Source organism: Cervus elaphus, chromosome 1 (assembly GCF_910594005.1).
Source record: "Cervus elaphus chromosome 1, mCerEla1.1, whole genome shotgun sequence".
Taxonomy (NCBI): Eukaryota; Metazoa; Chordata; class Mammalia; order Artiodactyla; family Cervidae; genus Cervus; species Cervus elaphus.
This window is the reverse complement of record NC_057815.1, coordinates 66,705,728-66,733,347: the sequence shown is the minus strand read 5'-3', so window position 1 is coordinate 66,733,347 and position 27,620 is coordinate 66,705,728. Positions and strand designations below refer to the sequence as shown.

Here is a 27,620-nt window from a genome sequence, read left to right as displayed (position 1 = left end):
TGGTGTGTGTATATATATATATATATATATGTACATATGGTGGAATATTACTTATCCATGAAAAGGACTGAAGTTCTGATACATACTAAAACATGGATGAGCTTAATTCTGTTAAGAAGCCAGACACAAAAGGATAAATAGTATTTGATTCCCTGTATATAACATATCTAGACTAGGCAAATTTATAGAGACAGAAAGTAGATTAAAGGTTAATACAGGTTATGGGAAGAGGGAATGGAGTATTATCGCTTAATAGGTAGAGTTCTGTTCGGATTAGTTAAAAAGTTTTAGAAATACATAGGATGGTTGTATAACATTGTGAATGTTATGTGAATGTAATGTGAATGTTATGTGAATGTAATGAATGCTACTTAATTATACACTTAAATGGTTCAAATCACAAGTTTTGTTACATATATCTTGTCACAATAGAAAAAATTTTAATCCCTATATATACTATGAGTGATGGACTGGATCAGGCTTGTGTGGCTCTCTAGGGCCACTTGTGAGCATCTCTTCTCAACTATTCATTTGATGATGTTGCTGGCTTGAAACCGGCCATGGTGGGAGTCTTTACAGCATGGAACTCAGCAAGTGCTGCAAAATAGGGCTTCACTGCAGTTTCCTTGGGCCAGTTGTTAAATATTTACCAGCACACCACTGAATATGTGTGTATAAAAATGCATAGAAAACTATCTGGAGACTTAAATGCCAAATTGTTACTGTCTCTGCGGAGGAGAGTAGTGTTGTGGCAGGAATGTGAAAGTAGAGTTACACCTTTTACCACATATACTTATATAGTGTTTCAGTTTGTTTGTTTTTTTTTAACAGTGAGCATATAGACATATGTATCTTATACTGCTTTTAAAAAATAGAAAAATATGTATCTATTTTCTATTTTTCTCAGAAGGCTAAAACCAGTCACATATACAGTCTGAAATGGCTCATGAACAGGCTGAAGGCCAAGCCTGGGACTTGGATTCCATTTCCTCAGAAATCTTTCTTCTTGCCCAACTAAATAAGGTTTTTTTTTTTTTTCCTTCTGTCTTTTCATAGGTTACCCCACAGCCTATCCAGCTGCGGCCCCTGCCTACAACCCCAGCCTGTATCCCACCAATAGCCCCAGTTATGCTCCAGGTAAGGAGAAAGTGGAGTCAGTAGTGATGAGTGGGATGGGAGGTGAGGCTCTACTTGGAAAAAAATAAACTCAAAATACCTGCTGGCCTTTCCATGTCTTTAATTGCTCTGGGCTCAGCTTGTCCATGATTGATTGTCCAGGGAGTCCCCTCTGGGAACTGGGGCAGTTGAGCCTCCAGGTTGGGGCGGGAACAGAATTTCCTCTATTCTCTTAGTAACTTACAGTGACTCCTCTCTCTTCTACTAGAATATCTGAGACATGTACCCTCCGCACAGAACCTTTTCTGCCCTCCTCATGTCCACACCCGTGTTTGCTCCGTTTCCCCTGAGGCTGCCATTGACATACACAGGCTCACACACACTGGACACCCACTCACTCACACAGCAGACTCCTGGATGTGGACCTGGAAGAGAGTGAGAGACTTGCCACCAGACATAAAGAGCTGGTTTTCAAGCTGAAGCAAAGAACTTGTTTTTCAAAAATAACAAAGGGCCAACACTCCTTGGTTAGAAGCTGAAACCAATTTGAAAGTATTGAAGAAGTTTGTTTCAATTTGGGAGCAATGCAGAGGTCTTACCACTGATGTTAACTCCCGTGTCCCCCTCCCCCCTGGCAGAAGCCTCTCTCAGCCGGTGCTTTAACACTCAAGGGGCAGGAGAAAGATTGTGGGCTCTGCAGTTCGTAAGTCTTGGGTTTAAATCCTGATTATTCAACTCACTAGTTGTGAGGCCTTAGACAGGTTACCTCACCTCTGAGAAATGTGCTACCTACCTCAATGTTGTAGATGGTTTTGTGTAAGTTCCTCTTCATTTATTCAACAAGTATTGCTGAATGCCCTTCACACTAGAACAGAATAAAAGGAAGGATATTATCTTTGCCTAAAGTAGCTTACAGTTGATTTAGGAGCTGACATGTAAACAAATTCCTGGCTGTATGGTGTGATGAATATTGTAAAAGGAATACATACAAGAGGAGAGGAAGCAAAGGAGGGAACAACCTCTGCTTGGGGTTCAGAGTGTAGGGGAAGGCTTCACAGAGAACTTAGCAGTGGATACTTGAGAGAGAAGTAAGAAACTTTCTTTTTTGTTTGGTTGGTGGAGGGGTTTTTTTTGTTGTTAAGAGGCATTCTTTTTTGTGTGTTTGTTTTGGTTGGTTGGGTTTTGTTGTTATTGCTGAGAGGCATCTTTTTAAACATACAAAGGAAAAGCTGGGCATTCTAGGTGGACTGGAGCCTGAGCAAAAGCACGGAGATGGGAGGAATGACGCTGAAGAACATCAAAGTAGTGAGAATGATTGAAGCATAGGCTCTTGGGTGGGACAGAATCTGGATTACAGATTAATCCAGAATATGGATTACAGATGTTCCAGGGCCGGATTTGGAAAGTCCTTGAATGTCATGATAATACCCTCATTTTCATGTTTAGTAATTATTATTCTAAAGTGAGAAAGCTTGAAAAGGCCTTAGAGAGCCTCCAGTTCAGTTCTTTCTCTTGACAATGGAAATGCAGAGAGCAGCAGTGTTTTATCCATGTTACCCAATGAATCAACAGTAACAGTAGAAAAGGGTTCTTGGTCTCATGCTTTCTGTGCCAATCCAGTACTCACCCCACTGGCGTTCCCTTTCTTCCGGGGTGTTTAAACGAGACAAACATGGGCTGTGTCAGAAGACCTAGATTTGCGTTCTGACTCTGTCACTTCCTAGATTAGCAATCTTAAAGTCTCCTGACCTCTGAGCCTCAGTTGCCCCTCTTAAAGTAGGGATAATGTCATGATCATATTATACTCACATGCACATGCATATCATGAGCCCTGCTCTTTTTTGGCAGATAAGAACTATTTTATGCAAATAAGTGATGTTAATCCCTAAAGTGCTTACATAGGTACATTATTCCACTTGGCCATTGCTATGCTAAGGGCACTCTGGAAGACACTATAGATGATTCAGATTTGTGAAACTGCAGTCATTGCCCTCAAAAAGCTTGTGAAGGGAGTAGTGACACACAGGCTAAAAAAAAAATCTATAATGGTATCTCACCACTGATATTTTATCCTATACTCACTTTAATCAATAAGATATATATTTCCCCAAAAACATATACTAGGAGGCAGAAGCAATGAAAACTACAGAAATTCTCTCTTATAAAAGACTTAATCAAATTTGATAAGTTCTATCTTACTTAAAAACTTTGGTGGTTTTGATACTACTCTTACAGTATAAAAATGATTTCAATGCTATGAAATCTGTGAATTGTCTTGGTAAATTACCGAGTCTAAAACACAATGAGATGAGTAGTGTAGAAGGTTAGGTAAGATCCAGGGTGAAGGAGATGCATTATCTTCAGGGTCAGGAGGCCATCAGTGACCTCTGCAGAAGTGGTCAGGGAGGGGAGGCTGGGAGTAAAGGAGTGGATTTGGCAGATGGAGCCTACAGTTACAAGAGGCTTGGCTACTAGCAAAAGGAGGATGGAGGAGGATTGAGTAGAAGGGGAGATGGGGTTAAATGAGGGGTTTTGTTTTTGTTCTTTCTGGAAATGAGCATTAAATAAGTACTGATGAGAAGGAGCAAGTGGAGAGGACATTGAGACACAGAAGAAGGTGTGTCAGATGGAGCCAGGCTTCCAAGGAGGCTGTAGTGGTGTGGGAAGTCCAGAGCTCAATTCTCTCATTTGTTTTGGGGAGCTAGTGGAATGGGGTGCCTCCCATGGAAGAGCAGCTCTTCCTCTCAGACTAAAGGAAAGGTCACAGGTGAGTGTGCTTAGAATAACTTGCCCAGTGCTAAGTGCAGAGTTCTTATCTCCTGATCTTGATTTGCTGAGACAAGTGAGCAAGGAGAGAGGGAGCGTTCTCAGAGAGTTAAGGGATGAGCCTCACTGTGAGAGGTGGGAGAGGATATTTGAGCAGAAACACAGCCGTGTAACATTGGAGGCGCAACTGAGGTGGAGACTGTGCGTTTTTCAAGGCTCTCCCCCAGCCCTGGGATATTTGCTCATAATGTTCCAAACTTCTGATGATAGATTTAGGATTAGTTTGCCAAGAAAGCAGAAGGACAGGGAATAAATAGCTAACATTTGTTGAATGGTTCTTATGTGTCAGGGGCTATTTTAAGCTCTTTATGGGTATTAACTTGTTTTATATCACAGCAGACCTTTGAGGTCATTACTGTTATTCCCATTTTTCTAAGTGGGAAAACTAAAACTTGAAGTTAATGGAACTAGCCCAAAGATCCCAATCTAGGCCTCCAGCCACCACATCCGCAGGCACTCTTAACCACATTATAGTTGCAGTTGACTAGAGAGAAATTGAGATGTTAGAGCAGTCAGGTGAGAGAGGGAAGGGAGAGCAGATAGAAAAAAACCTGAGACTGGGGCGATGGGGTGGGGGAGAATGGATAGATTGAAAAGCTCCTAGCATGTATAAAGTACTGATTAAGTTTTAATTTTAATGCACACAGAATATCAACCCACATCTAACTTGATTTTCCCCAATTTTGCATTTTTACAAATCTATATATTTCTAAGCTCTGACCAAACCATTTTCTCAGAAACCCACACAGTCCACTAGACAGGGTGGTATTAGCACGCTGTGTCAGAAAGCCCCAAATTGGGAGTTGGAAGACCAGGGTTGTAGCACTAACTCTGCTACTGATTCTGGTGTGACCTTGGGCAGATCCTTTTGTCTTTGGAGTTACATATGCACACAGCTAGTCTGTGGCGTACGGTGGGAGGCTGGCCTCTGCGTTTCCAGGTCTCTTGACTGCGGTGGAGGTGCTGACTCAAGGACAGTGAAGATGCTGTAGGTGCTCTCAGCTTCCTGCCAGAGCTGCCATTTGTGATGCTGAGAGATGCTGCAGGATAGACGCCTGCAGAGGAGTCAGGCTCTCAGGTTGAAATTTCTCTCAGTTTCTTCAAGGAAACAAAGAAGTTGCTTCAAAAAGAGCTATTTATAGCAGCACTGAGTACCCTTCGATGTCATCTGTCCAGAATGCAAGGAAATGTTTCACTCCTTCATTGGTTTTGAAAGCAGCTTGGGTACTTGGAGCTTTTTTCCAAGCTCTAACGACTTGAGAGATCTTTAAATTTGGCCCCGCAGGAGGTGTAGCCAACAGAGACTTGTTTTCAGAATCTAGAGACCAAAGGATGTGTCATATTAACGGTAATCTGACTTGAAAATGAAGCAAAAGGAAAAACAGAATAACTAACATAGATAAAAATGAAATACCTCCTCACAAAAAATCTTTATAAATCATTGTCATCTGTTGTTGCACTTGATTTCATAGCAGCCTTCTAGAGTAGATACATTATTCCCATTGTGCATATGATGAACCTGAGAAGGGGAAGGAATTTGTGTTTTCTGAACACCTGCCATGATCCAGGCACCATGCAGGTCTTGTCACAATTTTTTTTTTTTTTTCCCTACAGTCCTGTGAGTTAGAGCTTCTTGTCTCCAGTTTTTCTCAGAGAGGTAAAATTACTTGTGCAAAGTTGCACAGCTAAAGAGCAGTGGAGCTCAGATTCAAAGCCAGTCTGACTGCCCACAGTCTGTGCCCCTTCTACAGCAGCACACTGTCCCAGAGGTTTTAGGGAATGAAGTGCCCCTACATTGGTCCTAGCCCTCCAGCACTTTATAGAGAGCTCTTCAGAGACCAAAGATGGTGGTTTTGTCCCTAAACCTTTAGCTTTTTATCCAGCACATACCACCTCTGTCATGTGTGAAGTCCCTCTGCAATGCTTGGGAGAACTGAAATTTATTCTTAGCATAAACAAGCAAAGAGCAGGAACTTGGATGTATGCACTTCCAGGCAGCTCTGGGTCAGCTGCCTGGAAGATGTCGTGGCATCCAAAGGGTACCCCTCCCCAGTGAGTGGGCTTTCCTGGATGGCAAGTCTGTCACCCTCTCCAGGGTGGAGGTACTTTGTACCCTCTGTGTTCATGGTTTTCTTATGTAGCCCGGGGGAAACTGCTATTTTGAGACAAAGTCTGTTTTTGTAACTGCAATATGTACTACTTTGCACAGATTCTTAGTGGTAATTTCAACTAACATTTCTATCCAACAGAGTTTCAGTTCCTGCATTCAGCTTATGGTAGGAAAGCTATTTTTCCTCATCTGTATTATGGCCTATGAATGTGTTATCTCGTAACAACAGTAGATCCCCTCTCCTTTCCTCCCCAAATCCCATCCCCTAGGCTTGGGCTCCCCCAGGTGGCTCAGCAGCAGTTCCTAAAGCATGCAGGAACATGTCTGATGGTGCAAAATCATGGGTTGGAGACACACATGAACCGTCCCCTAGGGCAGCAGTGAAGGATCATGGCACTAAAAGGCGTCTCTCCCTTTCCTCACCTCCGGGGTCCCATCTGACCTAAGTCAGAAACCTTCACCCTGTGACTGCTGAATTCAAACCAGTGAACAAAAATTCCTGGGCCTCCATGGCTCCTCTGTGGAGGAATACCTGGATCATGCCTGTAAGAACACAAAAAACCAGTCTGCCCAGGATCAGATTTTTCTGTCTCCATTGGTGGTCTCACATGTTTAAAGACCTGGTTGACTTTAGATGCATCTATTCCCTCAGCCCAGATCTTGAGCTCTGGCTCATCTGGGGGCATTTTCCTGGATGGTGAGAGGTGAGGGTCAAGTGTGCTAATAAACCAGGGACCAGAGCTGGATGCTCTGGGCAGTGTGGACTCCAGGCCCAAGGCACCACGGGAACTCCTGGGCACCTGTGAGGGTCCCAGCAGTGTAACTTGACTAGGTCCTTTTTCGTCATAGACAGGAAGGGACCATAGGGGGGGCTTGTTGCTTTCACCACCCTTGCCTGGGCTGCTCAGGACAATGTTTTTGTAAAGTCTCTGCACACTTTCTCAACTTTTAACCTTGAATTATTTGGATGTTGAAAATTAAATTTGTGTGTGGCCCATCTTTTAGGAGATGAGCTGTGGAAAATCTCTCCTTTATGCTGCTGTGGGCTGCGTGATCTTGGGCAATTTGCTAATATCTCCAGGCCATAGATAAAGTGTTTTATTCCAGATGATCTCTGAGGTCCCTTTCAATGCTAATAGAGGGCCCTCTTAAAATCTTATTATTTCATTTTTGCTAGTCACAGACCTGTTTCTCTTATTGTTTATGAGCAGTCATTTTTGTATGCCCCAGAATATATGAACTTGAACAGAAGTCTCCATAGAAAGTGAAAGAAGCACTCCTGCTTCCTTTCCCCTCCAGTTGTAGCATCTGAAATATTAAGAGTAGTATGGAGCTCTTCTCTTAACAGATGGTTCTGTTCCAGACCCTAAGCCAGGGCCCTTTGAAGCTGCAGACTTCAGTAAGACAGAGTTCTTGTTTTGAAGGACCTCACCATTTAACAGGGGAAGATAGACAAACCAGCAGGGAACTTCTAAGAAACACAGGAACTAGGATAGTGAACCAAATGGGGCACACAAGAGAAGTATGGTCAAGAATTGGGGGGAGAAAAGGACCTCATAGCGGAGGCAAGTCTTCAGCTCATGGTTGATAGATTAATAAATGTCTACCAGGTGGCATCTGGGGAAAGACCTGCCAAGAAGAGTGAGCAGTGTGAGCAAAAACACAGAGAAGTGATGCTTCTTGGCATAGTCTCGGAATGGTGAGCGATTTGTGTGGCTGACGTGTAGGGTTTGAGAGTGAGAACAGAAGAATCTAGAGAGATCATGGGACTAGATCTTGAGGGGCCTTAAATGCCACACAAGGAGTTAGGTAGTGGAGGACCGTGGGGTGTTTTTAAGAAAGAAGGTTTTGTGATTAGATGTAGGCCTTAGAAATATCATTCTGATTGCAGCTTGGAGATTGGAGTTAGCAGGTTTAAAAACGGAGTGAGGAAGCAGTTGTAATAATTCAGGTAGGAGGTGATGAGAGCTTCCATTGGAGCTGTCCACACCTGTGAGGATGGAGGAGTGGGCAAACACCAGAATTAGAAACTGAGACTGGATACTTGATTTTTGATCCTCACAATCAGTGCTATCAAGCAGTCAAGTAGTGGTTATTTATTGTCATATTGTGAGACAACAAACCTGAAGTTTAGAAAGGTGTAGTGACTTGCCCAAGGTCCCACAGCTAATAAGTGGCACAGCCCAGGCCAGAACTCAGATTTCCCGACACACCACATTGCTCAGGATGATGGTCCCTTGCTGCCTCTCCTCCTTGTAAGTGTGCTTAACAGATTGTTCAAGTGTCAGAGGGCGTGAGGGCCCCGTGTCCAGGGATGTGAACAACCCAGCACTTGGACGTGGGCAGCATGCTGTGACTGGGCCGTGGCCCTTCACTGCCATGGGTTCTCTCTCTCTCTTTTTTTAAATTGAGGAATAGTACATATACAGCACTCCATAAGGTGCACCAGTCTCTCACATGCACCTCAATAATATTTGACAAATATATACACATGTATTTATTCAGAATATAGATCATTTCTAGGAGTTTGTACCTTTCATGGCACCAGGAACAGGCATGCCTGTCAGAGCAGCCTTCTCTATTACCACGCCTCTCAAAGCTTTAGTTGGATTGTCTTCATCCCACAACTGAGTTCTGAATCGCTGCCAGCAACAGGTTACTTTAGAATTGTACATGGACAAGGAAGATCATATGGTATATCTTAACTAGTGAGGAAAGCAAATTGACAGCTGCTATTTGTTGTTTTTAGTCTTCATAATTTTTCCAGTTACTTAGATTATTATATATTCATATATATAGAAAACTACAGAAATATTAGTTTTTGTTTTCTTTATAATGAAACCAGAAAAAAATATCCACTTCTTCACACACACATATAGTTTAGTTCACTAGCTCAGTTGGGAAACACATAATCAAAGGCACAGTCGCACTTGCTTCTTTCCTGGTTAACCTGGAACATTATTCTGCTGTGCGTGATGCTGTCTTGTTCACTCTCTGGTTGGCGTGTGGCTGTGTTGCATCCCCAGCTAGACCGTAAATAACCTTGTGTGCGGTGCCCATGACCCATGTGCGTTCCTGTCCGCCGTGGCACTCCCCTCAGTGCTGAGTGCAGGGTAGGCCTCAGTCGCTCTTTGGTTGATTTTGACTGACTTTTTAATTGTCACATGGTCCTTCAGGCTAATGTCAGACTTTTGGTTTATGGTTAAAATTAGGGTAAAGTATGCACCATTTGCGTTAAAAACTGGACCAGAATAGGACCTCCAAATTCTTCACAGTCAGATTTCAGGCTTCTGCTCTCTGGTAGATTCCTGTGGGGTCTTGAGGGCCTGAGCTTGCTCTATCTGACTTCCTAGAGCTGAGTGTTTTACTTTTTTAGGGAGTTGATTTAGGTGGTCAGGGCTTTCCAGCCAAGTGGAGTGGCAGGTTCTAAACTTGGAGCCATCTTAATAGGATTTTTCAACACTAATTGGGTTCCTTTATTAATCACCGCCACTTCACCCACCCCTGACCCTCAGGAAAAGAAACTCAAGGTAATTGTTTAAAATTGACTGCCCTCCTCCTGTGTTGTCTGCAGAGTCATGATCTAATGTCCAGCAAAGACCCTGGACTCTGCATGGAATTCTGCTGGATCTCCATTTCTTCTATCAGAATTCTCCTTTTAGTGTCACTTCCCTGCCCATGATTTCCTTCTCATTTCTCAGCATCTGCTATATATATTGCGGGCCATTGATGCAAGCTCAAAGTCAGCCCAGAACAGCTACATTCTTTTCCTCGGTTCAACTAAAACAGCAGAGTCTTTTACCTCCTCCTCTGGCCCCAGTACTTTGATGACTGAAGGATACAGAGGCATTTCCAGTTACCTGGACAGGCAGAGGGGTTTATGGGAGTCTGCCTGGAGTGGACTATCCTTGTCCTGATGGAATGAGAGTATAGGCAAATTTGCTTCTCTTACTACCCTGTCTACCTCAGCCCCTTGTTAAAATGTTTCAAGTATATCCAACTGTTGCCAATACTAATATACTTTAAAACACCCCATATCCATGACTCCCAAGACCTTATTTCAATGGAAAAGATACTGCTAAAATCATCTTTTAGTCATAAGTAGAAATTTGTGTCGGGAATATTTCTCCTCTAGTGTTTGAAAATAGATCAAGGGAGATACCTAAAACATTAGGCACCCCCCTCCTTTGAAACTGTATTTCCTCTCCTTGCCTACAGGACACATGAAGGTAAGTTTTTTGAGTCACTCCCCACTTCTAGAAGCATCATTCTTCAAATTTCTCAAGCTGAGCTTTGAGTCAGCCTGGAAAGTCTCTGCAGATTTCTTTCAAACTGGCCTCATCTCTATTTCACATCTACTCTAAGTTTGACAGTTGCTTTCTTAACGGCCCAGAAGATTTCATCTCTAACTCGTGAGGCCATGTCTCAGGTGGAGCACTGCAGCAGGAGGCATAAAGGGTGTGCCAGCGGTCTGTCTGCCTGGTCCCCGCTAGGTGCACAGGGGAGTTTGCAGGGAGAGTCCCGCTGGACAGCCTGTGCCTTCCAAGCTGCGAAAGCTCAGTCCCTTCACAAGAGATGGCAGTCCAGCAAGGTTCACGTCAGGTGGTAATTAGCGTTCTGGGGTCTCTCTTTGAAAGCAATTGTTAAATACACCTCCGGCTGAGATTTCAGGCATGAAAAAGGAGTATTCAGTTGATCTGGTCCAATACACAGTCAAAGGTTCCAAGTTGCTACACATTAACAAGAAAGTGGCTAAGCTATATCTCAGAGCCTTAGGCCAGAATGCCAGACAGTAGAAGGTGGTATTCATAAGCATTGTCATGCTTTTAGTAGTGGGTAGAAGATCCCGACTCTCCTGATTAGTGTAAGGTCAGATTTCCTCAGCTTCAAATCATTTAGAAGCTCATTTCAGCACTCCTCCCAACCACTCACCCATCTCAGAAAGGCTGAACCATCCTGTGTGTCTGAACGGGGCCCCTTGGGTTATATGTTTCCGTCCAGCCCAAGACCCTTGCTTTGTGTCTGTGATTGGTGGTGCCCACTTCTTATTTCTGCCTAATGCCATTCTTGTGTCTTCCCTTAAGCAACTCTGCTGATGAAACAGGCCTGGCCACAGAACTCGTCTTCCTGTGGCACTGAAGGCACCTTCCACCTCCCAGTGGACACCGGGACCGAGAACCGAACTTACCAAGCATCCTCTGCGGCTTTCAGTAAATACAGCCTGTCTCCTCCTTTCCTTGTTCCCCTTGGTTGGGACTGATTTGTCTCTTAGGAAGAAAGGAAAGGGAACTTTTAAAATTGAAATTTGTAAGACAGTGTTTTAAGAGGTTCTCTCTCCTACCCACCGAAAAATTGGCCCTCCTCATACAGGAAAAAGTCATCCTATTTAATCATGCACCCCACTTTGAGGAGACACAAAGAAGTGAGGGAGAGAGAAGGAAGTACTCATCTTCTAAGTTTGATGAGGGAAGGACTGTTACTGCATTTCAGGGGAAAAGACAGAGGGCAGTTTAAAGGCTTGTGGACTTTTGGACAGAGGGGCCTTCTCTAGCTAGCACAAGGATTTTCAGCCTCAGCATCATGGACATCAGGAGCAGATAATTCTTAGTTGCGAGGTGGCTATGTTGTACAAAATTGCCCCTTGCTTGAGAAACACTGCCCCTTGCATGGAAGCTACACTGTGGGAGCAACGTAAGTGCAGGGGTTCCTGATGGAGGCCGGAAACTGGTCTGGCTGGTCAGATGGGTCCCATTCACTCAAGGCTCAGTGGAGTGACCGATGGTTTCACTTTCACCTCTGATTTTTAACACAAAATGACTCCACTAGGTAAAATGAGGGCCAGTGTTCAGAAATTACTGAGTGGCATTTTGACTCTGTGTAAGGAAAATCTTCATGCTTTCTTGGAGCTGTCCAAAAGAGGAATAGCTGGCTTTGCATGTGGTAAGCGCCTGTCTCTTAAGTTGTGCCAACATGGGCTGGTCAGGCCCTCAGGGGGATGTCGTAGACTAGGCCCGTGGTATGGGGTTCAATGAAGTATTACTCTATTAAGTAAGTAAATTAAAAGAATATGTTGTATTTAAAGTTTTTCATTAAAATGTTGTTTTCTTGTTAGTTATCATTGCCCCTTCGTGTCAACATAAACTAGTTTATACAACATAACTCTCACCTTTTGAAGAATATGCTTTCATGATCACCCTCTCATTTAATCTATACGATAGTCCTATTTGGGTGGATTTTTATTCTAGTTTGAAAGCTGAAGCTCAGAAAGGTAATATGCCCAACACAGCACAACTGGAGAAAGGTATCACCCAGAATAAGTTTCTATTACTGACTTTTTTCTTGAGATTAATTTTGCTGTTTTTTAAGGGAGAGACAATAGCAGTAGGGAGTTTTTCCAGATACCTATGATATAATATATGTGCATGGGCATATAATACATATTCTCTTATATCTGCACATATGGAGGTACATGCATACAGACATACCTACTGTAGTGTAGCAGAAAGAAACCTGGAGTGGAAGACCAAAAGACTTGGATTCTAGACTTGGTTCTGTGTAACCTTGGATAATTCCCATGCTTTGGACCTTATTTTTTCTAAAGATAAAATGAGGGGGCTAGACTAGGTCATCTTGGTGCTGTATACCCAATATCCTCCACCCTGTCAGGGGCCTTCTCTCCAGCTGCCAACTAGCCTTTGTTCACATGTCTTCACGTGTGGTGTATTCATTCCCCTGAGGCAGTCCTTTCCACAGCGAGGAAGTCTCTGTATTAGAAGGCCCTGCCTTTCACCATGCTAACCTCTTCCTGAAGTTCCACTGAACTGTCCAGTAGCTATAGCCCACTGTCCTCTCACAGGCTCTCACAGTCACTGGAAAGGTCCAAGGCGTACCCCCTTTCTTATAATTTATAGATAGAGGTAGGATTGATTGTCCTCCCATATCCCCCAAGGGTTTCTCCCAGCACACAGATTTTGTGGCTTCTAATACCAGAGAAAAGTCAGGACACTTTGAAAAATTCAGTTTAATTTCACTAACACTTGCTAAGCCTGTTTGTAATTAGGTCTCCCTCCTACTTACTCAGCACTCTCTTGTTCAGCTGCCAACAAGGAGACTTGGGGGTCAAGGCAAGTCTCATACATAGAGCTTTGTCCAGACATATAAATCTGATAGTCAATAAACTGATTAGTCTAAAAGGCATCCTTGATGTCAGCATCAATGCATTTGAAAGTGGTAGGGGCTCTCCAGCTGAAAAAGATTTATGACAGTGCAGAAGGATTAAAGAGAGGGCTATAAAGGTTTTATCTTGCTAATATACACACTCTCTTTATTACCCTATTTGATGGAGTTTAAAATTATAGTTAGGAACCTGAGAGAAAGAATAGGGTACCATAAACAAAGCCTTTTTCAAAAGACAGAGCTGGGACTGCTAGTGATTGAATTCCCTTTTTCTCTCACAATATTGCTTTTAATGAAATGGGGACACAAAGGCCAATATACCAGATGTCCAAGATTGGACTACAGAGACAGACATATGTTTCAAAAAGGAACTCTGCCCAGGGCACGGTAAGCCCTGATCTGTGGGCCCAGCTCTGCACTGATTTGCTGTGCAGTTTTGGGAAAGTTGCTGCTCCCCTGGGCTCTAGATTCTTCACCTGAATTGGAGAGGATTGAATTCAAGTCTCTAATGTCCTTAAGGGATAGCATTCCAAAGTCCTAGTGCTGTAACCTTCAGACTTAGGTAGGACTCTCTTCAGGAGACCCAGGCCTCAAGTGATGAGTTGAGTCTTGAGTCTAAGTTCATTTGAGCAAAATCAATGAGTCTTTGTTTTGACTTGGTTTTGTTTTGTTTGTATCAAGTCCAGCAGCTTTTCTTCTTTTTTTTAAATTTAGGTGCATAAGGTAATAAACCCTGAATTCTGTGATACTTGAGGTAGTCCAGGCTACAGGCCCAGGGGAATTTCCAGTGATCCTCAAGGGTGTGGACAGGACCATCAGTCAGTTATGGAATGTCCTTTGCAAGGATTTTCTCATAGAAGTCTCACTGAAATACTCAGAGCTTAGAGTATCAGCACTGGAAAGATCTTCTGATATTATCTAGTCCAGTGAAAGTATTCCTTAAGAGAAGAATTGACCTGACTCACTGACGAAGCCCAGGACTTGGGACTGTAGTTAGAGGAGGGAGCACCGAGTCCTGGGTGCTTATGAGCAGTCGCTCACTTGCTCTCATTGTCTTATCTGTGAAACGTTTGTGCTGGTCTTGATGATCTCTAAGATATCTTCTAGCTCTGCAGTTCTGCTTCTCCCTTCTCAGCCTCTCTGGACAAATAGGCAAGGCCTTCTCCAGCATCATCATTTTGGCCACCAAGGGTGTTTTGGCTAAACTGATTTGTATTCTGAGTTCACGTGTGTCTATTTCATAACATGAAGAAAGAAACACTCAGACAAGGTTATTCTTAGATGTAGAAACCAAATTCTACTGCAGTCTCTGGGCGCCTCTTGATTTCCCTCAGAGGGACAGTCTCAACACTTTGTGCGATGTGGTTGTCCTTGTGACACAGAAGGTGAGTGCAAGCTTCCCAGGGGATAGAACTTGAGCACACATTCTCTGGGAGCGTAAAGGAGAGTCTAGCACCACTCGTGTGTTAACTTTAAAGAATCTTAAAATCATGGCATTTAAAACCATTAAATTTAAAATTTTTAGAATCCTGAAGTCTGTGTTCCAAGTTGGATCCCACCATGAAAGTCATGGTTTAGCTTCCTGTCTACTGTCATCTTTCAGACCAGTCTCTGCTTGTACACTTCCTTGGACAGGAAGCTTACTGTCTCTCTATACAGGGAGAGAGAAAGGAATAATAGGTAACCTATATGAACTATTCTTACTGTGTCAGGCGTTCTTCTAAGGGCTTTGCACTTATTCATGTATTCATCACTATAACCCTATGAAGTAAGTGATATTATTATCGTCCCCATTTTATAGATGAGGAAACTGATGTATTCTACAACTGTTAAGTAGGAGAGCTGGACCCAGGCAGGCAGTCTGGCTCCAGACTGCTCATCACCATAACCCTATGCTATATAGCTTTCAGAGATAGGGATTCTTAGGATTCGGGGGTGTCCTGCCCTCCTGCATGGAAGAGGTGTGCTCTCCATTCTGGCAGGACTCCCCATAGTGTTTTATTTCTTTAAGTCAGGAGTTAACAGGCTTTTCCTATAAAGGGACAGATAGTAAATATTTCAGACTTTTCAGGCCTTACTGTCTCTAACATAACTACCATTCAGCCAATAAAGCAGCCATAGTCAGTATGTAAATGAATGGGCATGGCTGTATTACAGTAAAACTTGATTTACTCAAACAAGCTGTAGTCACACAAACAAAAATTGTGGTTTGCATGTTTCAAATGTAAATAGTATGAATAAAAGATCCTGTGGTAAATCTGGAAATAGTCTCCTGCATATGCCTATCCTTTGAGATTCACAGTTCATTCTATCACTTTAAAACTTGTTACTGTCATGGAATGAAACCTGTTTCTCTCTTATTTTATAGTTCTCCTCCTCCTCTCCCTCCTTTCCTCTTCTCTCCCTTTCTCTCACCTTCTTCTTTGGGGGGAGGGGGCAGAATAGCAGTTAGGCTCCCTTAGCATCATAGTCCATGCTCTTGGGACATGCCCATCTTGAGAATCCCCTTTGTTCTACAGACAAGTAAACTGTCTCTGGTTGAAGTACAGCTCAAACGGCTCCTTCTAGACGTGTGCAAACCTACGCTCCTTGACTTCCCCACAGTATCTGCTTCTCCCGGACCACATTTCATGATTAGCTGTACAATCCAGAATCTTGGGGGAATCTGCTGTAGACGTCTTCCTCAACTGACTCACATCTCCACTTCCAGTTAGTTTCTAATTCTTATCAATGCTCTCTTCTCATTAATGTATTTTTCTCCATTCCATCCTCATTGCTGCTTATTTCCCAAGCATGTTTGACCACAACATCAGTTTCTCCAGTTTTTCACAGAACAAACTATGAATCTACAGGTGGAAAGATAAATGGCATGATTCCAAGGAAGAGCACAGGACACCTTTTAGTAGTGCCTTGTGTGGTAACTACACAGTAGCTCTCACATCCTCCTGAGTACCTCATCAGGGTATGCCCAAGCTGTGGTGTGACCCGAGAGAGATTTGTGACTGTATGGCAGCCTGCTTTAAATGGGGGGTAGGGTAGAAGAGACCCACTGTCTTTAAAACAATGGGATTTTAGTTCAGGAAGAGATCTTCACTTAGCCTTCTAATTTTACAAAATAAGAAACTAAGGCCCAGAGACTTGGCAGTAGTTACAGCAAATTGAAGGAAAGCCTGGGCTGAAGCCTGAACCCCTTCTCTTCCAGCAAAGCACCCTCTTTACTCTGCCTCCAGTTCCTTGTAAGAACAGCTCCATGTTACTGAATGGGTCCTTGTTGAGTGTCTTGTAGGCAAAAGACCTAAAGCCAAGAGAGGTTTCATGATGTGTCAGCCAGACCAAGTCAGGATGGAGGGCCACAGGGAAGAATCTCCAGCAACACTCCATTGGAGATCCAAAGCCAAGGTCCCCTGGCACCGTCCCTTCAACTCAGAGAGAAGGTGACGTTCCTAGAAAGACTTGCCCTTTCTGAACCTCAGGATCCCTTTGTATAAAGTAAGAGAGTGGGGCTACCTGATGATCGCTCAGTTTCCATAGAATCATTCCATGTTGGGATTCTCTAAGGACATAGCCTTGTTCCTAAGTGATTTATGTTTCAAGCTTTTCCTATGAACTTAGGATCTGACTCTTTTCCAGAAATTTAAAGGCAGCGTAGTTTGTGTGAATGGCTGATTGTGAACTTCTTGGAGCCTGACTGCTCAGCCCCCGCCCCAGCTTCTGTCCACCCTGCTGACTAGACGTGGCCTGGGTTCCAGGTGGATGTGAATCTTTTTGATCCTGACTTCAGTCTTTCAAGCAGCGGTGGCCCTCCCCCAAGTCCCAGGAGGGGAGAAAAAGCCAGCCGTGTAGAGCAGAGTTTTTTAGCATCTCAGAAAAGGAGGATCTCGGAATGGTGTTTTGTATGAGGTTTCCACCTTAAAACTTGACAGGGAAGAAGAGCATGGTGGAGAGCAATCCATAAAGGGAGAGAGATATAAGGAGGAAAGAGAGAGTAAGGGAGAAAGCAAGACAGAAGCAGCAGCAGCAGCAGCAGATGCCCCAGGGTACTGAGTGAGGAGACTAAAAAGCAAGAAGAGAGAGTGCAGTGTAGAGCAAGCAGATTGAGGGTCTCCCGCCCACGTGTACCTGCCTGTCTCATGGTACAGGGCTCAGAATCCCAGACTGTCTGAGTTTCAAGGGCCCCTTAAGAGATCATCTGGTCCCAGCCTCTTATCTGTGACTCAGAGCCCGAGACACAGAGAAATGAAAGATGCCACGCATGCAGCCCTATGCACCAGGACTGAGGGAGCTGCCTCTGGGGCTAGGGCTGTCTGGGTGGAGCCTGTACTCTGTCTGTTCCCATCTGTGTTTCCAGCCTGGATTCGGCCCATGCTTGTCTGGGGACTCGTGACTGGGACCTGCTGCCTCCCAGCGATGCTGTTCTGCCAACTAATTGGAAGTTTCTCTTATTGCCTTGGTACAGGATATACTGCGGGGACACCATACAAGGTCCCACCGACCCAGAGTAATACTGCTCCGCCCCCCTACTCCCCTTCACCCAACCCTTACCAGACGGCCATGTATCCAATCAGAAGTGCCTACCCCCAGCAGAATCTGTATGCCCAGGTAGGTACATGTAGAATCCTGGGTTCACCTCTTCTGCAGGTAAAGGAGCCACCAGCCTGGGTAGGTGGGGTGGAGGGGGAGGAAAAGAAAGTTTGTGGCTCTGATCAGCTGTCACTCTTGTGTCTCTGAAGGAGTAACCTTGCAGCCTATACACACCCTCACTCTACCTCAGTCCACAGTCAGAGGCTCTTGTTATTATTTAGTAGAAGCATTTGAGAAGCTCTGGATTAAGATGATCCAGACCCTCTGTCTACTCTGCCCAGAGGTCAGCAGACCTGTGGGCTGTGATGGCAGAAAGCAGTCATGTGATCTAGGCAGTGGGGTGTCACCTCAGACCATTGTCTCCATCTTCAACCTTTTTGCCTAAAGGGAAATAGATGGTAAGAGACATTTGGGGAAGTGCTCTGCATTTAGGACATTTTTCCAGTATGTAAAATGGTAGCATTCACACCAGCACAGTACTTCCATGAGCAGAGCCTCAGACCTTGTGTCCCTGGGCCAGAGATTCTCAGACACCATCCCTTAAGGTTTGAGACAGGCTCCCCTCCCCTCTCTCCCCGCCTCTCCAAAAGCTGGTGTGACCTCAGCCCCTCTTCCTCCAGGGAGCCTACTATACACAGCCGGTGTATGCTGCCCAGCCCCATGTCATCCACCACACCACGGTCGTCCAGCCCAACAGCATTCCCTCTGCCATATACCCGGCGCCTGTCGCCGCTCCCAGGACCAACGGCGTGGCCATGGGAATGGTGGCCGGCACCACCATGGCGATGTCAGCAGGTAAGGGCAGCATCTATGTCAGTGTCCATCCCCTTCCTCCAGGAACTCACAACAGAGTGGAAGACACAGTCATGGAATCAGCTGTAGCATAACATGAAGAATCCTGTGCCTGGGAGTTCTAGGGACCCTCTAACTCTGTCCACAGGGCTGTAGAAGATTTCACCATGGAGGATGTAGTGAGCTAGGCCTTAGAAGATGAACAGAAGCTAATCAGAGAGATGAAAGAGGGAAGGGCAGTCCAGGGGAGAGAACATGAGTAAAGCACAGTCACAGAATGGACATGGTCTAAATCACTTAGAAAATGAGAGCATGGAGTTGGAAGGGTGGCTGGAGCAGTTGTCAGAGATAAAGTCATGGAGAGTCTCGAATACCTAGGTAACAGGGAGCTAGCAAAGAAGTTTAAGCATGGGAGAGATAGGGTTTGTCTAATCATTCTCTCTGACTGTAAGGTGGAGACAGGCGGGTAGAGGGGATATGGGGGGAAAGCTGTGGTTTAGAGGAGAGATGATGATGCTAGGGCTCTGCTAGCTGCAGAGTTCCAAACAGGAGGGCACAGAGCAATGTTCTTCAGCAGCTGGGAGCTTCGGGACCTGTCCAGTAATTAATCGCGAGTCTTGGGAGAAACAGGAGTCTAGGAGGCCCCATCTCCATTTCTGGCTTACTCCAGAAGCCCTGAGGATGGAGTTAGGGAGAGACACCAGAGGAAGAGCAGGTTTGGGGAAGTGTTTGGATGAGTTGGCACTCAAAGAAGAGCATGAGAAGACAAGAGGGCTCTGAATAACCTTTAGAGACCCAACTTTCAGAGAATCAGCGAGGTCACCTTCTGGGGAAAGAGTACAAGGGCTTGAGAGGGCAGGAGGTGGGAGTTGGGATTTTTCTCTGCCCCTAATGTAAGCATTGAGGCCTCTCACTCCCCAGATCAGGTCAGCAAGCTGATGCAGATCTGCTGGGTGCCAGCCTTGTTGTTTGGGCCCTGGGGACCAAATACTGATAGATCAAACCAGAGGCCTACCCTTAGGAACAGTTTGGTTAGGGGAATGACCACCACCACATAAAGCAGCAGACACCTCTCAGTGGGATGTGCAGTGAGAGGAGCACACAGAGGAGAGTGAAAGGAGGCCACTGGAGACTGTCCTGGAGCGTCAGGAAGGTTTCCCCTGGGAGACCGTTCCTGGCAAGGTGGGGAGGGGCGGGCGGCAGCTCATGAGTGGGTGGGGAGCAGCTGTGTGAAAGATCATGGCTCATCCTCTTCATCCCAGCACCTGGGATGGCCTCATCAGGTTTCCTCTTTTCCTTCTGGATGCTCAGGTACCCTGCTGACTGCACCCCAGCACACCGCGATTGGGGCACACCCTGTCTCCATGCCAACATACAGGGCCCAAGGGACCCCTGCGTACAGCTATGTGCCCCCGCACTGGTAAAGCCTGCGCCCATCCAAGTGAGTGTGGCCCGGGTGGGAGAGGTGGGAGGGTGACCAACTAGCAGAACTATCTCAAAGCCCCTGGCTTGGGCTGCAGCACAGGTGTCAACAGGGGGTAGGTGACAGTTACTAGTTGCTTTCCTGCTCCAGGTTCAGCAGTATCACTCTTTATGATAGCTGTCATTTCTATATATTCTAGATACTTTACATATATTATCTCATGATCTGCACAGTAGCTCTGTGAAACAAGGATCTTCACTCTATTTTACAGATGAATACATAGTTTAGTATCATTTAACTAGTAAAAATTAAGCTGGGTCTTGAATTCCAATCCTCTAATACTAAATTTTGTGCTGTTTACTGTATGGTCTTCAGACTTCTTCTAACTGTGGGCCTATCCTTCCAATGAACTTTTATCTAAGTCAGATGTTGGCTCTGACTGAGGCCAGGCAGAAACCCTGGGTCACCCTCGCCATCAGGCTCCCCCGTCCTCTGCAGATCCTGAGGCAGTACCAGTGACCTGTAGAGCTCCAGGGATGTCACTGAAAATCACTGCCATGCCTGCTTGTCTCCAGCTCTCGGCACTGGATGGGAAATGGGCCACTCCACTGGGAAGGCACTGAGGACTCCATTTAGGGCTCTCAGCATGAGGGGAGGGGGTCCAGGATCTTCCTGGAGGGCCTCAGGAATACCACTGTCACTAATGGCTTTCCCCTTCCTCCCCCAGACCTGGAGTCACACATTGTATGCAACTACTCGAGTCTTACACAGGTGCTGGAGCAGCTCCCTAGCAGCACCGCCTCTATTTGCAAGAAGAGACAACGGAAGTGCAAGGGTCACTTTATGCATCTTTAACGGTTTTGGTTTTTATTTTTGGTTTTTGTAAAAGCTGCTTTTTCTAATCTCCTGCCTCTCCCCACTGTCCCCCTCTGAGCCGCTGCCCTCCCAGCTCCACCCTTCTCCTACCTGACCAGGCACATCCTCTCTGCTCCTTTCCTTCCCCAAGCATCCAGCCCTGGGAGCCTAGTCTAGCGGCAGGCAGAGAGTGGGGTCTGTTGCAGTGGTTCAGCTGAAGGTGCAATTTCCTTTGAAGAGGATAGCGGATGTGACCCTTGGGTCCAGGGTAGGAACTCAGAACTGTTGAGCAAGCCACATCTCTGAGGGATGGTTTCTTTTTTATTTTTCTCAAGCAGGATTAGTTTAAGGCATTGCTGTATCCTGATACAAATGAAATATCTTCTGATATTTCTGAGAACCATCGCAACAGACCAAGAACAAAACCACCTGATTAGGTAGGAGTGTTCATAGCAGCTTAATAATACCCCAGATGAGAACCTGGGAAAACCAGATTTTTCCTTTGGGAGAACTTGAGGGAGGGTGGGGGGAGGGGGGCACTGTGGGAAGGCAGAGGGAAGAGAGTCGAGAGGCCCTTGCCTGCTGGCTTTGGCTTGTAAGGTCTCTGGCCAAATTGTCTGGGCCTGGACCCTCTAATTTGCACAGTGATGTTAACTGACCTGGCACTTCCTCAGAAGGTGATTATTGACCTCAGACCTGCCAAGCAGCTGCAGGATGGTGGGATCCCAGCCTCCCAAAGCCTCAGAGGCCACGTGCCCAGTGTACTCTAGACCTTGGCCTCTGAGCCTTCATGGATCCACTCTGGTGAGGAGCTTGCTCCTGAGTAGAGTGGAAACCTGTGGCATTTCTCTCCCTTCCCTTTGTCCTTCCCAGAGCCAGGGCTCACCTGTCTGTCCATGGCGCTGGCAGACAGGCTAAGTTCTCGGTTACCTTGTGCCATTCATGGCCAAAGTGAAGGAACCACATTCCAGGTGGGTGCTGGTGGCTCTGGAGGTCAGGATAGTGAAGGAAAAGCAATAGCAATAAACATTTCATCGACTCATGGAACTGAAGGGACCTTAGCAATCATCTCATCCATTCCCCTGTTTGACAGATGAGGAAGCTGAGGCCCAGAGAAGAGGAAAGGACTTCCCTAGACCTTGCAGTAAAATTAGCATTAAATGCAACCTTCCTGCCTGGGGCATGTTGCCCACAAAAATTTACCTAGGGATGGATTGGCTTGGCTTTGTAAAAATGAAGCCAGCAGTGCCCACACCTGATGAGCTCTGGAACAGTCTCTGGGCTTTTGTTTCTGCTCTTTTCCTCCATGGATTTCAAAGGCAGAGGTTGAAGACTTGGCCGAGGTTTGTGGGGGCAGGAACAGAAATTGCAAATGAGGAAATAGCATTTGGAAATTCTGTGAAGACCTCTGGACCTCTCATCCTATACCTGACTCCAGCCCTTGGAGGAGCAGGTGGACTGGCTGAAAAAGAGTCCATGCTGTTAAGACAGTAGCCCCTCATCCTGAGAGGAGAGAAGGAAACATGGGCTCTCTGGGGAGAAGAGGGACCCCTGGGTCAGGAGGCCCCATTGGTCTCAGCCAGGAGCCCAGCTGTCTAACACTGCCCCCCTGCACCTGACACTTGGCTGGGCTAGCAGCCCCTTTGGGGATGGTTGGCGGGGGGTGGGGGGGGCAGCGTGCACAGGAACATTTTACTGTACAAAATGGGATCATTGATAACATTTAGAACTTCTAAGTAACTCGCTTCATTTTAAATTCATGCATACGTGGATATATCCCTACCCCTACCTCCCATGTCTCCCTAAAGGAGGAAGTAAGCAGGAAACCCCTTGGCCAGGAGGACCTCAGAGGCTATCCGGCTGTTCCCAGGGGTGCACAGCCCAGCAGCATCCTCCACCTGGGAAGTGCAGGACCAGTAGGGAGAAGCCCCGCTGTTCTAAACGGTCTGCTCGGGGGTGCTGAAAAGGTTTTGGTTTAAAACAATAGAAAGTTTTCTAGTGTTAATCCTTTTTTCTTTTTTTGGCAAATACCTCCTCCTACTTCCTGGTTGTATAAGGGTGGGTGAAGGTTGTTTTAGATTATGTCATACAAGTTTAGAAAATGCCAAAATAATAATAATGATTATAATAATAATAGGAAACATTTGCATTTGTCAGGTGCTTCATAGACTTCAGAGCACTTCACAGCCTTTAATTTACTGACCCTGAGGGAAAGACAAGGTCAGAGTTATTTCACCCATTTGACAAATGAGGAAACTGGTCCTATTTAATAGCAGGAAAGGGAACTTGCCCCAAAGTGAGCAGAATGCTGGCACCCCAACAGGCTCCCCTGAACCCCGCTGCCTCCAGATGGGCTGGGGCAGAACCAGAGGAGGGGAAAAGAGATCTAGGAATTACCTTTTTACCTTTGTCCATTCTGTACCAGTATGTATAAACTAACATCTAGTACCTCACAGTTTTTCACAAAGCAATTTCATATCTGTCATCTGGTTTAACCCCGTGAAACAGACGATTCTCTCATTTGATCCATGAGGAAACTGAGACTTGGAAAGGCAGAGTGACTTGCTTATAAGTGGCAGAGCCATTTGAATCCCAGTCTGCGGTCTCTTTCCCTCCAGTCTGACTCCACACACGGGCTTGTAGACTGAAACTCAATGCTGTGCACCCTCTCCTGGCCCTTGTATGTAATTCAAGATCAAGGACAGACCCCAAGGCAAAAACAAGGTGTGGAAAGGCTGGGGTCTGGAAGAACCCAGGCACAGCACCCCTTTTGCGGTCTGAGCACTGGAGCCCCAGTTCACCTGGCCTCACCCTCTTGCTTTGATGGAGATCCACAAGCCTGGCCAAGCTTGGGGAGTCATTGCAGAGGGACAGAGCCCAGAGAACGAGGCAGCAGTGTGCCTGTGGTAGGATGAGCCCACGTGGTAGGATCACAGGCATCCATCACGAGGTACCATGAGCATCATCCACGGATACTGGATGGCCCAGTGGTCAAGCTGGACAGAAAGTCAGAGCTTGAGGGGCCCTGTCATTTTAGCAAGTCCAGCAAGCCAGAGAGGACAAGGGGTGTGCCCACATGACATTTGAGCTGCAGCATGGCACCAGCAAAGCCCTCTCTCCACCCCATTCCACTGCTTCCCACCAGTGCCACAAGCTTGGTGGGCAGGGTTGGGGTACAGGTGGTTCCAGTCACCAGCCAACCCTCACGGCTTCCCCCACTTCTACCTGCCTCCCTCTCCTTAGCCTGGGGCCCAGGAAGCTGGAGTTTGGAAGCTGGAGTGCCCCGAAGTGCTAAGAGCCTTTGAAATTTAATCTTTCTGCCACATTTGGAAAAATTGATTTCCTTTCTTCCTCGTGAGACAGGACAGCCGCTCTTCCTCTCTCTCCTGGCAGTGACTGTAAAGTGCATATCCCCCTCCCTGTATATTGAAAAAGGACACTCACCTGTCCAGAGTTTATTGTGTGTGTACGAAGTACTTTGACACTGATTGCCAAAATTCCCATTTATAGATGGAAAAAACTAAGTCTCTGAAGGCTTAAGAGAGTTGCCAAAGGTCACACAGCTCATCAGAGAAAGAGCCAAGATTTGAACTCTTCAAATCCTCTGCTCTTTCTACTGACACCTGCAGGCCTCGGTGGCCAGCATGCAGAAGGGATGGGCTACCTGTCTGCCCCTAAACAGAGGAAGACTCCAGGGAAACCTGGGAGGTCAGTCTTCCCCACTGAGCGGATTTTTATGAGGAGCCCTCGGAACCCAGAGGCATTTCCAGCTGGCAGCACTTGAAGGACAGGAACTTGCAATAAGAGGCCTAACTTGAGCAAAGCACTTTGGAGGTCATGACGCCTAGGACTGAAGATGTGTTCAGGGGCAGCCCTGGGCACCTGTCCATTGAAAGACCTATGTCCTTAGGAATCCTGTGTACCCTTGCTTTTTGACCCTGGAGAGCCGGCCCACTATCCAGACCCAGCGAGTTGGCACTTCCAGGGGACCTGGTGTAGCCTTGAATGGCCAAAAGTACATCTGAATCCAGTCCCTGGGCTTGTTCTTCCCAAGGGTAAGGACCAGGATCTAGAGAGACACTGTGCGGTCCTTCCTCCTCGTCCCAGCTCTTACCCTTGGCCACCCGAAGTGTTCCAGAGATCTGGGGGGTGTCTTCAGAGAGGCTGGCTTTGTTCCAAGTACCCTTCAGAAATGAATCACACGGAGCATAGGAGTAGTGCAGATCCTTTGGTCACTAAGTTCTGATGTCCTCACTGTGCAGACAGGACTCAGCCAGAGGTCCAGAGAGGCATTGGCTGAATCAGGCCTGGAGCCCTGCATGTCAGACCCTCAGCTCTGCTCTGAGGGAGGTCAGAGAGGGAGGCCTAGAGGGCACAGGTCTTGGTCCCAGCACTGTGGCTGGATCAGTCACTGAGATGTCACCGTGGCATTTGCTCCCCAATTGCAGTTGACAGTACACGTGGAAGCTCTGATTTCCAGCCTGTATTCCACAGCACTGTAGGGCGTGTGGTCCCCAGCTGATTGCCACACCTGGGAATCCAGAGGGGGCAGGTTGGGCAGTGGAGGGGCAGGCTCCATGCTGGTGTCCAGCCCCAGGAGAATCCAGGCTAGACTTACCTCCAAGACCTGGATCACAGTGGAGACCCAGCCAGGCTATTGGATTCCACAACTGAGCCTCTGAGAGCTCAGCCTCCTTTGGGTGTGCCAGGTTGGCAGCAGGATTTGTCCTTTACCTGTCCACGTCCCCTTCTAGAAAACCTGTTTCTGAAATTAGGCATTACATGGTTCTAGGGCCTGACCTTTAAATTTCCTGGCAGGCCAGTTTCAACATTCCATAACCAACCTTGCCTGAGCCAGACTTGGGTCTCACTCCCTCACTTTCTCCAATGGGTATTTTCTACCTTGTGTGCTGTTGAGTCCAGCCCAGTGGCCAGGTGATTGGGACTGGCTGCCACAAAGCCAGAAAGGGAAACTAGAACGCTTGCTTCCCTGTGGCTGCATCTGTAGTCCCTGGGTCTTCTTGCTGTGGCAGTGAGGCCCTGTACCCAGTCCAGCTCCTGGTAGAGGGGCTATTTTCCTCTTTTGAAGAGAACACAACAGCTTTGCTGATAAGTACCAGCCCATAGGCCTCAAATGGGTGAAGTCATCTTTGGGCCTGACCCCAGCAAGACCAGCATCTCCAGGCTCCAGCCTTCCTCCTTGTGCCTGAGAGTCAGGGAAAGAGTGGGACTGGCCAGAGACCACCTTCTTGGGTCAGCCAGCTTGTCTGGATCTATGGTGGGACTGCAGCTCTTCCTTACCCAAGGGGAGGTAAGGCCAGGCCTCTAGCAACGTGGCGTTGTCTGTCATGACCTTTAAAGGCCAAAGGGCCTGTCCCTGTCTCCTGACTAAAAGGCATCTGCATCCCTGTTCATATCACACGACGGAGAAACTTGTTCTCGTGGCATGTACCATCCCTGTGAGAGAGCGTTGTATATGATTTTGTATTTTTTAATTCATTTTAATCTACAGGTTGGAATCTAGTTTTTAAATTTTATTGGAACTCACATTTTAAAAAGAAAAACATTTAAAATAATAATAATAAACCTTGACCGGTGTCTTCCAAGTAGTTTGAGCAAAGAACTTATAGGTGTTTTCAAAACACAGCCTGGAGTGTAAAGAGTGGAAAGCCCCGCGGCCTCGCTTGTGTGTATGAAGTGTAAATCTGGTTTTGTTCTGTTGTTTTGGATTCTTTTGGGTTTTTGTTCCGTTTTGTTTTGAAGATCAGATAGTGATCACTCTGAAAGATTGAAGCCAAGAATTTGTAACTATGATATTTACTGTAAGCTGTAGAACATTCAATAACTATTAAAAAAGTTTCCAAAAAAAAGAAAAAAGTCTGGAGTGACCAGACTTTGTGGTTCTTGGGAGAGGGAGACACAGACACCTCTTGGGTTGGTGAGTGTCCCCTGGGCTTCTCCCAAGTTGATTCTAAACTTGTTTTCACCAGTCAAGCGATACCTACGCTGCATCTCCGGGGCAGCCCTGGCACTCACAGTTCAGGGGCTTGGGAAGTGGCCATCAGCACTTGGGCTAAGGTGTGTGATGCAGGAGCGCAGGGAAGCCATGAATGATGGAGGCTGCATCTACCGAGTGCCCACCGTGTGGCCAGGACTGTGCTTTATGCTTGGTGATGGGTAATCCTCACGGCAGGACGGAGGTGAGCCCTGTGCTTAGCCCTGTCCTTTGGAGGGGGAGCAGCTGAGGAGAGTGAGTACCTTGGCCAAGGTTACAGAGCTAGTGAGGGGCAGGGCTGCAACTTACACTTGGTCTGGCTCCAGAGCACAGGTACCAAGCCCCAGGTTCTCTTGCCCACCCTGGAGGAGGCAGTGCCTACATCCACTTAAAAGGATGGGCTAAGCAGTTTGTAGTCCCAGAAGGATGGCTGAAGGTGGTAATATGGTCTCCATCCAAATGGTCATCATGTGTTGTCAGTTTTATTTATGTCCAAAACATCTCTAATCTCCGTTCTAGGCAAAGCCACTGCCCTGGTCCAGGCCTGGATTTCCCTCCCTGGTCATCGCTGCCACTGTTCCTTCCTAGGGCCTGGCTCCCGCCGTCCACACTTTACCAGCCTCCCAAGTATTCAGCTTCCTCAACTGGGGAGAATCTTTGAGGCCCAAAGAGGCTAAGTGACCTGGCTGTAACTAACACTCTGGAGCCCTCTCCACCAGAACACCCCGGGCCTCCACAGAACCTGC

The 27,620-nt window shown here is 46.4% G+C and overlaps 1 protein-coding gene across 4 annotated transcripts in view; it reads left to right on the top strand.

The window, feature by feature from the left end:
• Positions 1–26,756, top strand: part of FAM168A (family with sequence similarity 168 member A) — a 213,055-nt gene extending 186,299 nt beyond the window's left edge. For 2 of the 4 annotated variants that reach the window (XM_043906835.1, XM_043906826.1), the window contains 7 exons: positions 1,057–1,137; positions 6,192–6,218; positions 11,137–11,262; positions 17,685–17,827; positions 18,430–18,604; positions 19,913–20,042; positions 20,752–26,756. In XM_043906835.1, the coding sequence (XP_043762770.1) occupies positions 1,057–1,137; positions 6,192–6,218; positions 11,137–11,262; positions 17,685–17,827; positions 18,430–18,604; positions 19,913–20,025 (665 nt within the window). In that variant the 3' untranslated portion in view covers positions 20,026–20,042; positions 20,752–26,756. The remainder of the gene's footprint in view (positions 1–1,056; positions 1,138–6,191; positions 6,219–11,136; positions 11,263–17,684; positions 17,828–18,429; positions 18,605–19,912; positions 20,043–20,751) is intronic. The other 2 variants (XM_043906844.1, XM_043906854.1) reach the window with 2 other exon arrangements.
• The last annotated feature ends 864 nt before the right edge of the window (positions 26,757–27,620 follow it).